The sequence below is a fragment of the Chiloscyllium punctatum genome, chromosome 44, assembly GCF_047496795.1.
Source record: "Chiloscyllium punctatum isolate Juve2018m chromosome 44, sChiPun1.3, whole genome shotgun sequence".
NCBI lineage: Eukaryota > Metazoa > Chordata > Chondrichthyes > Orectolobiformes > Hemiscylliidae > Chiloscyllium > Chiloscyllium punctatum.
In genome coordinates this window covers 18,494,617-18,507,206 of record NC_092782.1, presented here as the reverse complement: position 1 = coordinate 18,507,206, position 12,590 = coordinate 18,494,617, and the positions used below count along the sequence as shown (strand labels likewise).

At 43.7% G+C, this 12,590-nt stretch overlaps 1 protein-coding gene across 2 annotated transcripts in view; it reads left to right on the top strand.

The window, feature by feature from the left end:
* Positions 1-12,590, top strand: part of LOC140466777 (histidine ammonia-lyase-like) — a 61,436-nt gene continuing 48,846 nt past the window's right edge. Inside the window, exons 1-8 of one of the 2 annotated variants that reach the window (XM_072562393.1) lie at positions 1-323; positions 907-967; positions 1,240-1,267; positions 8,899-8,973; positions 9,077-9,149; positions 9,396-9,462; positions 10,367-10,404; positions 10,501-10,626. In XM_072562393.1, the coding sequence (XP_072418494.1) occupies positions 77-323; positions 907-967; positions 1,240-1,267; positions 8,899-8,973; positions 9,077-9,149; positions 9,396-9,462; positions 10,367-10,404; positions 10,501-10,626 (715 nt within the window). In that variant the 5' untranslated portion in view covers positions 1-76. The remainder of the gene's footprint in view (positions 324-906; positions 968-1,239; positions 1,268-8,898; positions 8,974-9,076; positions 9,150-9,395; positions 9,463-10,366; positions 10,405-10,500; positions 10,627-12,590) is intronic. The other variant, XM_072562394.1, reaches the window with a different exon arrangement.

The window sequence follows — 12,590 nt, the reverse complement described above, 5'->3', positions numbered from 1 at the left end:
TGGAGGGGGTTGGTGGAGTTGGCTCGAGGGAAGTGGAGAGGTCCTTGTGAGTCGAGTGCAGGGTCTGTTGTGAAGGATGGCCCGGTTCACGGTGCATGTCCGGGGTGAGTGGTTGACCGTGCCCTGTAAGGACACCTCGGTCAGTGTGGCGTGGCTGGCTACAGAGGCGCTCCGCCGTTATGTGAAGAACAAGCCGGACAGCGGCGGCATGAGGCCGGGCTCCAGCCCCCGGTTTATGGTCCGTCGCTGTCAGGGACTCGGCTCGTTAGACCTGGACGATGCGGTTCACGATGTCCTGGAGGATAACGAATTCATCGAGATCGGTAAGAAGAGGGGCAGAGCTGGTTAAAGCTTCACTGGTCGGAACCCATCAACTCAGTGACTCAGTAATCAAAGGACTCAATGGCACAAAGTAATCAAACTCATTGTGCATCCAGTCAATCAACTGACTCAGTAATCAGTCAACTCAACACAATTAGTGCATCAGGAGAAAGTGAGGACTGCAGATGCTGGAGATCAGAGCTGAAAATGTGTTGCTGGAAAAGCGCAGCAGGTCAGGCAGCATCCAAGGAGCAGGAGAATCGACCTTTCGGGCCAAAGCCCTTGATGAAGGGTATTCTTGACTAAGGCCTCTTGCCCTAAATTTCGACTCTCCTGCTCCTCGGTTGCTGTCTGACCTGTTGTGCTTTTCCAGCACCACACTCTAGACAATCCACTCATAATTCAATCAATTTAGTAATTGTTCAACTCACTTATTAACTCTGATTCACTCAAATAAATCAACTTGCCAATAAATTAACTAGTCAGCTCACTAACTGGTTAATTAAGCTGTCATTGACTCACTGTTGATCTCAGTAATGAACTGAGTGATGAAGTAACTAATGTCAGTTTCTCTCTCTAACCCAGTGCTGGAGGATGATCTGATGTCTTCAGAGTTTATCCCATCTCAACCTGAGAGAGTTCACCTGTATCCTTAGATTAAAAAAATAAAGATCAACATTTCTATAGTGCCTTTCAGCAGCTCAGGAGACCTTCCCAGATAGGTACCCTTTTACTGCCACTCAGAGGAGAGTTGGTTATACATTCAGAGGTCAGCTTCTCTTCAGAGAAGTCCCACTGCCAGTTTGGTGAGAATGAGACTCACAATTGACTATTTTCTATAAACATTTCCAGTATTTTAGTCTGCAAAATGAAAGATTTTAGTAGGAGATGAAATGCCTTAACTAGTCACTCACACAGATACAGCAAGTACCAGGAGCCAACGGAGGTAAACCTGTTTCCTCATCGCAGCTTTAACTTCATTTCATCGACACTTCAGTCTTTTTCCCTGGACTGGAGACCAGAATTAACTTTCAGATAAGCTTAGAGAATGCTGGAGAAACTCAGCAGGGCTGTTGGCAGACAGTTGAAAATCACAGTCAAAAATGTGTGGTCCTGAAAAAGCACAGCTGGTCTATGCAGAGAGATAGTCTGTTAAAGCTTCTTCTGAATCTCTCCATTTGAGTTTCTCCAGCATTTGTTGTTTTGTTTCAGATTTCCATTATCCATGGTAGTTTGTCTCTATTCTAATCAGCTTTCAACTTGTGGTTTGTACTGTAGTTTCTAAATATATTCTAAATTGCAGTATAGAAACAACTTCTATTTCTGTGGCGTATAGCACTGCAAAGTATTTCTTGGGGGAGCATTACAACAAAAAATGCACCTCTGGGCCACATGAGATATTAGGTTTGACTAAAGCTTGGTCAAATAGGTTTTAAGGAGTATCTTAAAGGATGAAGGAGAAATGTTTAGATGGGAAAATTTCAGAGCTTTGAGCCTAGGCAGCCGAAGGCATGACAAAGATTTAAAAGGGACCTAAGGAGCAACTTTTTGACACAAAGGATAGTGCACGTATAGAAGGAACCGCTAGAGGAAGTTGTGGAGGCTGATACAATTACAACATTTAAAAGGCATCTGGATGCGTACACGAATGGGACTAGATTAATTTAGGATATCTGGTTGGCATGGATGAGTTGGACTGAAGGGTCTGTTTCCATGCTTGTACAGCTCTGCAACTGATGGCAGACAGTTGAAAATCACAGTCAAAAATGTGTGGTCCTGAAAAAGCACAGCTGGTCAAGCAGCATCCAATGAGCAGTAGAGTCGATATTTCAAGAATAAGCTGTTGATCTGGAATGTGGGGGAGAGCCTAAAGGGACTGAGAGATAAATGGGAGTGGGATGGGGCTGGAGGGGAAGGTAGCTGGAAATGTGATAGGTAGATGAAGGTGAAGGGTGATGGTGATAGGTTGGAACAGATAGGTGGGAAGGAAGATGGACAGGTAGGACAGTTCAAGAGAGTGGCGCCGAGTTGAAGGGTTGGATCTGGGATAATGTGGGGGGGATGGGAGATGAGGAAACTGGTCAAATCGACGTAGATCCCATGTGGTTGGAGGGTCCCAAGGCGGAAGATGAAGCATTCTTTGTCCAGGTGCAGGTGGCTAGAATTTGGTGGCGGAGGAGGCCCAGGACTTGCATGTCCTTGGCGCAGTGGGAAGGGGAGTTGAAGTTTTTTGGCCACAGGGTGGTGGGGTTGTGTAGTGCGTGTGTTTCAGAGAACACCTCTGGAACATTCTGCAAGTTGGTGTCTTGTCTCCCCAGTGTTGAGAAGACTACATGGAGAGCAATAGATACAGTAGATGACGTGTGGAAGTACAGATAAATCCCTGTTGGATGTGGAAGGATCCTTTGAGGCCTTGGATGAGGGAGTGGGAGTGGGAGTGGGAGTGGGGGTGGGGGGGGAGGTGGGGATGGTGGAGGTGTGGGCACAGGATTTACACCTCTTGTGGTGGCAAGGGAAGGTGCCGGGAGTGCAGGGTGGGTTGGTAGGAGGTTCTAGTAGTCTCCTTTGTGCTACTAGGAGACCAAACACAGCCAGAAATCCTAACCATCTTACCATACATCAAAGAAGTTTCAGAAATGACAGCCAGACTACTAAGACCCCTCGGAATCCTAGTAGCACACAAATCCACCAACACTCTCAAACAAAAACTAACAAACTTAAAAGACCCAGTACAACCCATGGACAAAACCAACATCATCTACAAAATTCCACGCAAGTACTGCCACAAACACTACATAGGACAAGCAGGAAGAAAGTTAGCTACCAGGATACATGAACACCAGCTAACCACAAAAAGACACAACCCTCTCTCCCTTGTAGCCCTACACACGGAGGAAAGAAAAAAAACACCATTTCGACTGGGACAGGCTAAGCAAAGACATGCCAGAGAATTCCTAGAGGCCTGGCACTCTAACCACAAGGCCATAAACAAACACATAGATCTAGATACCATCTATCAATCCCTCAGAAAATGAACAGGAAATGACATCACCACAAACCCCAGGAACCCCATCCAGGACAAACATATAAATAGAAAGCAGGAGACAACAGCTTTGTTTCACTTGGAGGTCGCCACTGATGATGTTACCTAGCCAGGTAATGAAATATCAAACCTACAGCTCAGCGAATAGATGCCTGCTTTGAGTCAGTCACAGGAAATGGAGAAGGAGAGGTTGAGGAAGGGGAGGGAGGTGTCTGAGATGGTCCAGGTGAACCTGAGGTCAGGCTGGAAGGTGTTTGTGAAGTTGATGAACCGTTCAATCTCCTTGTGGGAGCACAAAGTAGCGCTGATACAATCATCAATGTAGCAGAGGAAAAGGTGGGGAATAGTGCCAGTGTAGCTGCAGATGATGGACTATTCCACGTACCCGATGAAGAGGCAGGCATGGCTGGGGCCCATACAGGTGCCCATGGCTACTTGTTGGTCTGAAGAAGTGGGGTGATTTGAAGGTGAGGACTAGTTAGGCCAATTGAATGAGTGTGTCGGTGGAAGGGTACTGGTTGGGTCAGTGGGAGAGGAAGAAACAGAAGGATTGGAGGCCTTTATCATGGCGGATGGATGTGTATAGTGACTGAATGACCATGGTGAAGATGAGGCATTTGGGAACCAGGAAACAAAAGTCGTGGAAGTGGTGGATGGCGTGGGTGGTGTCCCAAAAGTATGTGGGGACATCCTGGACCAAAGGGTACAGGACAGTGTCAAGGTACGTGGAGATAAGTTTGTGGTGCTAGAATTGGAGAGGTGCAGCTATCTCTGAAGGTTTTAAGGTTGGAGGAGTTTACAGACAGGTAGGAAGAGCCCAAACCCAGAAGTTAAGTGATTGCTTAAACCAGGAGACAATGTAGGTCAGCAGTTGGCAGGAGAGAGTGAGGAGTGAATTGGACTTTGTGCAATTTAGGACAGGGTAGCAGTTTGGATGTTCTTAGGTTGACAGGCAGTAGAATGTGGAAGCTTAGCCAGGAATGTCTTCATTATTCCAAATGGGCCATTCACTTGGTAATCAATGGCCTTGACCTGGTTCACTCCTTGTTAAACTGCACTCCCACCTACTTTCTGTAGCACTTTTCTGTGCAAATACAGGAATTACACCACTTGCCCATGTACCTCCTCACTGTCCAAGGTTCCATCTTCCAATCTGGTCTGTTGTACTCACTGCTACCAATGTGATCTCCACTATACCAGGGAGGAAGGCTAAATGTTGGTGATACTTCTGTTCTCCCTAAGCTTCCAGCAGCCTGTCATTTTATTAATAAACATATGAAATCGGAGCAGGAGTTGGCCATTCAGCCCATCAAACCTGATCTGTCATTCAAAAAGATTACAGTTGATCTCTGCACAATTTCTTTAGCCTGCTAGCTCCACTTGATGTCATTAGTCTCCAGAAACCTATTGATTTATGTCTCGAACTTGCTTAATGACTGAGCTACTGTAGCCATCTGAGGAAGAGAATTTCAGACACCATTCCTGGAATTCTCCAGCTCACTCTCACACTGACATTGCTGTTCTCAACCTGTACTGTTCCAGTCAGGCTCCTTCTGAGCCTAATGTGCAAAACCTTATCTCGTTACTAAGTTCATTACAGCTTTCCAGACTCAACATTGCTGTCTGAAATTGCTAAACTCAAACCGTGCCCCATTTTGTTTCCTTTTCTTTGCACGTTTGTTTTTCTGAGTTCTACTTTCAGACAGTAGTACACCTGCTCCTGACACATCTTTGTTTCTTGCCCTCTCTTTATTATTCCCCTTTGTCCTGGAATAATATCTCCTTTGTAACCCAGTCCTTTGCATCACAGACCTCCTTTGTAATTGTCCCACCCAGTCCCTTGTTCAGGATCTCTTAATTGTGACTTTTCAGAATCCTGTCAAGAGGTCCCCAAATCTCAAACGTTCAGTCAGTTTCTCTGTGTGACTTTACAGATGCTGCCAGTTTTTCAATTCTAATTTATACTTTGAAACAATCCAGTCCAGAATTAACAAAGTCCTGAACAAGGGATTGAACGGTACAGGGACAGAGTTGGCCATTAGTATGGAGGTGGAAGCAGATGGACATAACGATTGTTTGCAAATGTAGACATGATGGGCTGAATGGGTTCCTCTGTTGCCACCATCATTCAGTGATGAAATTCATCTGAGGGTCAAACGTGAGACAAACTGTGAATGGTCTGGTTCAGCCTTGGAGTGATGTCTGACAGTGTGGGGATGGAGTCACTTGCTAGAGTTTGTGATGGGGATTGGTTTTGGCTTTGATTGTGATCTGATTTGAGGAAACTTCTGCTCCTCTAGTATAAAATGTGGGATAAGCAGTCTGATCATTTCCTAGCACTGAGGGATTGAGAGATGTGGTGTGATAATGCTGCGTGCAGACAGAGATATGTGAAAACAACACTGTGCAATAGATGGTGTTGCTGAGGGCATCAGGTAAATGAGAAATAGGAAGGGACCAAAGATAGATCATTGGGGGATCTAGAGGTAATGGTGTGGGAGCACCATTTCGGTCATTAGAAAGCTGAGAGTGGAAGCACGTGGAAGGAATTCCTGCCAGTTGCATGATAGGGGAGAGATGTCAGAGGAGGATGGTTGAGAAACACAAAGAGGGGAAGTTTACCACTTACATGATGTTATTTAAGACTCGATGGAGGGATTCAGATGTGATGTTGCGGGAACAAATAGGCACAGTTGGCACAATGGCTAGTGGTTAGCACTGCTGCCTCACCGCTCCAGAAATACAGGTTCAACTCCTCCTCCTCTGGTGACTGTGTGGAGTTTGTATGTTCTCCCGCAGTCTGCATGGCTTTCCTCCGGGTGCTGTGTTTTCCTCCCACAGTCTAAAGATGTGGTTAAGTGGATTGGCAATGCTGAATTACCCACAGCGTCCAGGAATGTGCAAGCTAAGTGGTTAGACATTGCAAAAAGTGGGGATTAAGATGGGGGTCTGGATCTAGGTGGGATGCTCTTCGGAGGGATGGTGCAGACTTAATGGGCCAAAAGACTTCTTTCCATTTCCAGTTTTGAGGTTACCTCTGAGAGGAAAAGGAGGTTGGAAATGGGACCCTTCGTGCAGGAAAAGGGACATAGAGACAAGGAGTAAAGGAAGGGACTTTGATATTTGTTGGGAGGAGTTAGGAAAATTGATCAAATCTGTTGCAAGTTGTGTTTTGGGATGCTATTTAAATTCTAGAGAGAAATAGAGGGACTTTTCAAAGAGATTTCAGTGAGTGGTGTCAAATGCGCTTTGAAGGGCTTGGGAAGAAACCAGAGTTTTTGGACTTAGGTGTGGAGATGAAGAGAAAGACTAAAAGGGATTGCAGGAACAGAGTCACAGACAGAAAAAAATGTTATGTCCAACCTAGGGTTAGGAGTCAGTGGTCCACAGCCAGGAAAATTAAAAATCACAACACCAGACATAGTCCAACAGATTTATTTGGAAGTACAAGCTTTCAGAGTGCTGCTTCTTCATCCGGTAGTTAGTGGGGCTTGATCAAAGGACACAATGTATAGTAAAAGATCAAAGTGTCAAACAACTGATGCGATTTTGAACAAACCTAGATTGTAGTTCATTGTTTAATCACTTAGAATGGGGATGTAGGTTTCGATTCATTAATATATAAATCCCAGAACTTCTTTCAAGTCACAGTCCTGAGATAATGTAAGGCTTTATTTTAAAAAAAAGTGATTGCTCAGCTCAGACAATACATTAAAGGTGTGAGGTTAGAGTCAGTCTGTATCCCAATCTTGAGTCAGACTGACTCTACTTCCAGAGTAGGAATTTATAAAATGTAACATGGACTGACTGTCTACAGACTGTGCTTTTTGAACAAAGTGAATGCTTCTGCCCATGCAAATCTGCAAATGCAAAATTCGCCCCAGAAACTTATGCAAGTGTGCATGTGTGTGTCATAAGTCTATAGGGTGAATTTGTATTTGGAATGGTTCCACACTGAGACACAGTCTGAGCAGGTGATACATTCAGTTTTACTACAATTGAATTGAAGAAAAGTCTTAATGTCTAAAGCTCATACTAATGAGCAATTCCTGCCTTGTTGGTCAGGTCAAGACAGACAGAGCTCTTTTTAACCATGACAGTTCCTGCTTGGTCATTAACTGTTCTAGGTTGTTCTACTTCAAACACTTCAAAAATACATTTTTCAAAATTTCACCCTGGAATTAGGGTTATCATTTGTTTGTCAGATGGTTAGCCTGACACATGGTCACAATGTATGATGGTCCTTTAAAATGGTCAGTTACATGTTGGTTCCAATTAAAAGGTTATAGTACTTTAGATGTAGACATTATTATAATCCTTAGCTTTGAGCTTTCATTATGAGAGCTGCAAAGAAGAGGTACAATACTGCATTAGAAAGTCAAAATTTGAAATGTTATAACTGAAGCTGCCCTTAACCCAATGTGAAAAGATACTAATGTCTAATATAACAGGAAAATTATAGACCAGTTAGCCTGACATTAGCAGTAGGAAAAATGCTGGGGGTCGTACAAACAGGAAACAGAGTAGGAATATTTTTCCGAGGGACAGGCAGTGTGTAGTGGAGAACCACAGGGGTCAGTGCTTGGACCCCAGCCATATACAATATACATTAATGGTTTGGATGATTGAACTAAATGTAATATCTCTGGTACAAAGCTGACTGAGGGGATGAACTGAGAGGATGCAGAGATGCTTCAGTTACATTTGAACTAGTTGAGTGAGTGATCACGTGCCTGGCAGATAATGCAGATAAATTTGAGATTATCCATTTTGGCAGCAAAAACAGGCAGACTAATTATTATCTGAGTGACAATAGATTGGGAAAAGGAAAAAGTACAAACAGACCTGGGTGTCCTTGGACACCAAACATTGAAATTAAGCATGCAGATGCAGTAAAGTTGGTACGTTGGCCTTCATAGTGAGAGGATTCAAGTACAGGAGCAAGGATGTCTTGCTGCAATTGTACAGGATCTTGGTTAGACTTCACATGGATTATTTTATGTAGTTTGCCTCCGTATCTGAGGAAGGATGTTCTGGCTACGGAGGGAGTGCAGTGAAGGTTTACCAGGCTGATTCCTGCGATGATAGGACTGATGTATGAAGAGAGCCTGGATGGTTAGAATTATGAATGAGGGGAAATCTCAGACAAGTTGTTTCGAGAGGAGAAACCCAGGAAGGATGTTTCTGATGACCAGGGAGTCCAGAACCAAGGGGCACAGTCTAAGGATACTGGTAGGCCATTTAGGACTGAGATAAGGAGAAATTACTTCACCAAGAAGTGATGAGTCTGTGGAATTCTCTGTCACAAAAAGCAGTTCAAGTCAAAATATTGAGTGTTTTCAAGAAGGAGAAAGATATAGTTCTTAGAGCTAAAGGATATGGGTTAAAGGAGCTGGGATTGGGGTGGATGATCGGCCATGATCAAATTGGACGATTGAGCAGGCTCAAATAACCTATTCCTGTTCTATTTTCTTTGTTTATGTACTTTGCTCAATGCTGATCAAACGTTCTAAAGGAAAAACACATTATTTCAGTATATTTGTCTAGATGGAAACCATCTAACAATAGAAGATCTAGTTCAGTTGGGAAGAGGTCTTTACAAGATCAAGGTGAGTATGTTTATTGGACTTGAGCGTTAACAGTTTTGGATTTCAATACACCAGATTCGCAGAACAACAGCGGTTTGATCTTACCTTCCCCCATCTTCCCCAGCTAACCACGGAAGCAGAGGAAAGGATCAAACAGTCAAGGTTACTTCTGGAAAACATTGTGAAAGAAAATAAAGGTATGGTGAAAAAGAGGAAAAGGAGGAGGCAGAATGGCTCAATGACCTGAGAATCCATTCAATTCAACCTCAGGAAAATATAGGTCTTCCAGGATATTTTACAAAAGCTTAATCGGTTTACATTTCTGAATTCTGTAATAAAGTTGACAGCCATTTTTTTGTACACACTGCTTATTATGTACTAGTAAAACACAACAGCCAAGGCAATAAAGGAAAATGACTTTTTCAACTTCATTCTTCTTTCAGTTGTCTATGGGATAACTACAGGCTTTGGAAAGTTTGCTCGGACTGTTATCCCACACAATAAGCTCAAGTGAGTTTGACTGTTTTGTGAGTGAATTGCTGCTCGTGTTAACTTTCTGTAGTAGATTTAGATCTGGTTCTCTATTTTTCTGTTTGACACTGGTAGGCAAACATACTTGACAGTACACTGATGGGATATAGTTGCACAGGCTGCTGGATTTGACTTATTGTTTGAAGTCAATACAGACTAATACCAGCTTTGGGTGTCAAACTTGCAGTCTACCTGATTCTGTGGCTCTTTGTACAATGAAAACATTTATATCACAGTGGTACTTCCATGATCTTAATTCATGGTCTTAGAATAATTTCTGCCCAACCTGTCCAAGTCCCTAACTAGCTACAGAGAGCAGGATCATTTCCAAGAAACTTCCATGCCTAATAAAACTCTTTTCCACTCATGTATCCCAATTCACATCAACTTTGTTTGTGAAATATGGAATCTCTATCTTCTTTGCATTCATCTTCCTGATGGTGCTGACCTTCTCCTGAGGGTTGTTTCCACAATTCTCTGTCCTAGATGAACTCATTCAAGAGCCATTGTTGCCCTGGTAACCATGTACACTGAGGACTGCTTGGAATCCGGACATCTGAACCCTGATCTTATTTGCTGGTGGAACACACACAAAGGGCTGAATAACCTCTTCCCATCTCTGGCCAGCCCTCCTCTTACAAACTCTAGAAAGTGATAAAGAGTCAGAATTCTGAACCATATTGGTTTCCCTCTTTCTGAACATTAATCTCTGTCTGAATTTTTCCAGCTCACTTAGGATCAGGGGCTTGAGACCCACCCCTCCCCCAAATTTGGGAAGGCATTTTTTAACTTTCTATCCCTGTGTCAAAATGTAGCAATAATGGTGTTTTGAGTTTAAAAAGGATTGCTCCAATGTGTAATCTTTTCTCTGCTCTCCACCCAGAGAACTCCAAGAAAACCTTATCCGTTCCCATTCTGCTGGTATGGGCCATTCATCTCAAAGTTCTAATAGACTGTTCAATATGTATGTTTCAAATCGATGTGGTTCATTGATCTGTTGTTAACTCTGCCCATCAGGTGTTGGTAAACCCTTGTCCCCAAAAAGATCCCGGATGCTGCTGGCTCTCCGGATTAATGTCCTCGCCAAAGGTTACAGTGGGATCTCTTTAGAGACCCTCAATCAAATGATCCAGGCATTTAATGGTAATGTGCAAATTTCCTGGTCTGTAAGGTCTTTGACATGAGTTAAGGGATGATGTTTTTCTGAGATAAATGTGTGACTTTGAAACCCTGTTGTAGGAAGGACTGCAGGAGGGGTCACTTTATTTTTCATTTTGAAACATAGAGGCATACAGCACGGGAACACCCTTCATTCCAACTCGTCCATGCCGACCAGATATCCTAATTTAATCTAGTCCCATTTGCCAGCACTTGGCCCATAAACCCACTAAACCCTTCTTTTCATTTACATATCCAGATGCCTTTTAAATGCTGTAATTGTACCATCCTTCATCACCACTTCTGGCAGCTCATTCCGTCTACGCACGACCCTTTGCGTGAAAATGTTGCTCCTTAGTTTCCTTTTATATCTTGCCTCTCTCACCCTAAACCTATACCCTCTAGTTCTGGACTCCCCCACTCCAGGGAAAAGGCCTTGTCTATTTATCCTATCCATGACCCTCCTGATTTTATAAACCTCGACAAAGTCACCCCTCTGCCTTCGACGCTCCATGGAAAACAGCCACAGTCTAGTCAGTCTCTCCGTATGGCTCAAATCCTCCAACCTTGCCATCGTCCTTGTGAATCTTTTGTGAGCCCTTTCAAGCTTCACAACATCCTTCTGATAGGAAGGAGACTAGAATTGCACACAATATTCCAAAAGTGGCCTAACCAATGTCCTGTACAGCTGCAACATGACTTCCCAACTCCTATGCTCAATGGTGTGATCAATAAAAGAAAGCATACCAAACGCATTCTTCACTATAGTATCTACCTGCGACTTCACTTTCAAGAAACTGTGAACCTGCACTCCAAGGTCTCTTTGTTCAGCAACACTCCCCAGGACATTACCATTAATTGTATAGTATAGTAGTTGTATAGTATAGTAATTGGATAGGAATAATGTGATCAAAGATAGTCAGCATGGTTTTTTGAAGGGCAGGTCGTGCCTCACAAGCCTTATTGAATTCTTTGAGAAGGTGACTAAGGTGGTGGACGAGGGGAAAGCGGTAGATGTGGTGTATATGGATTTTAGTAAGGCGTTTGATAAGGTCCCCCATGGTAGGCTACTGCAAAAGATACGGAGGTATGACATTGAGGGTGAGTTGGAGGTTTGGATTAGGAATTAGCTGGCCGGAAGAAGACAGAGGGTAGTAGTTGATGGTAAAGGTTCGTCTTGGAGTGCCGTTACTAGCGGTGTTCCGCAAGGATCTGTTTTGGGACCATTGCTGTTTGTCATTTTTATAAATGACCTGGAGGAGGGGTTAGAAGGTTGGGTGAGCAAGTTTGCAGATGATACGAAAGTCGGAGGAGTTGTTGACAGTGAGGAAGGATGTGGTAGGTTACAGCGGGATATAGATAAGCTGCAGAGCTGGGCAGAAAGGTGGCAAATGGAGTTCAATGTAGCTAAGTGTGAGGTGATTCACTTTGGTAAGAGTAACAAAAAGATGGGATACTGGGCTAATGGTCGGATACTTGGTAGTGTGGATGAGCAGAGGGATCTTGGTGTCTATGTACACAGATCTTTGAAAGTTGCCACCCAGGTAAATAGTGCGGTGAAGAAGGCATATGGCGTACTGGCTTTTATTGGTAGAGGAATTGAGTTCCGGAGTCCTGAGGTCATGTTGCAGTTGTATAAGACTGGTGCGGTCGCATCTGGAGTATTGTGTGCAGTTTTGGTCGCCATACTATAGGAAGGATGTGGAGGCACTGGAACGGGTGCAGAGGTGGTTTACCAGGATGTTGCCTGGTATGGTAGGAAGATCGTATGAGGAAAGGCTGAGGCACTTGGGGCTGTTTTCATTGGAGGAAAGAAGGTTTAGGGGTGACTTGATAGAGATGTACAAGATGATTAGGGGTTTAGATAGGGTTGACCGTGAGAACCTTTTTCCACGTATGGAGTCAGCTATTACGAGGGGGCATAGCTTTAAATTAAGGGGTGGTAGGTA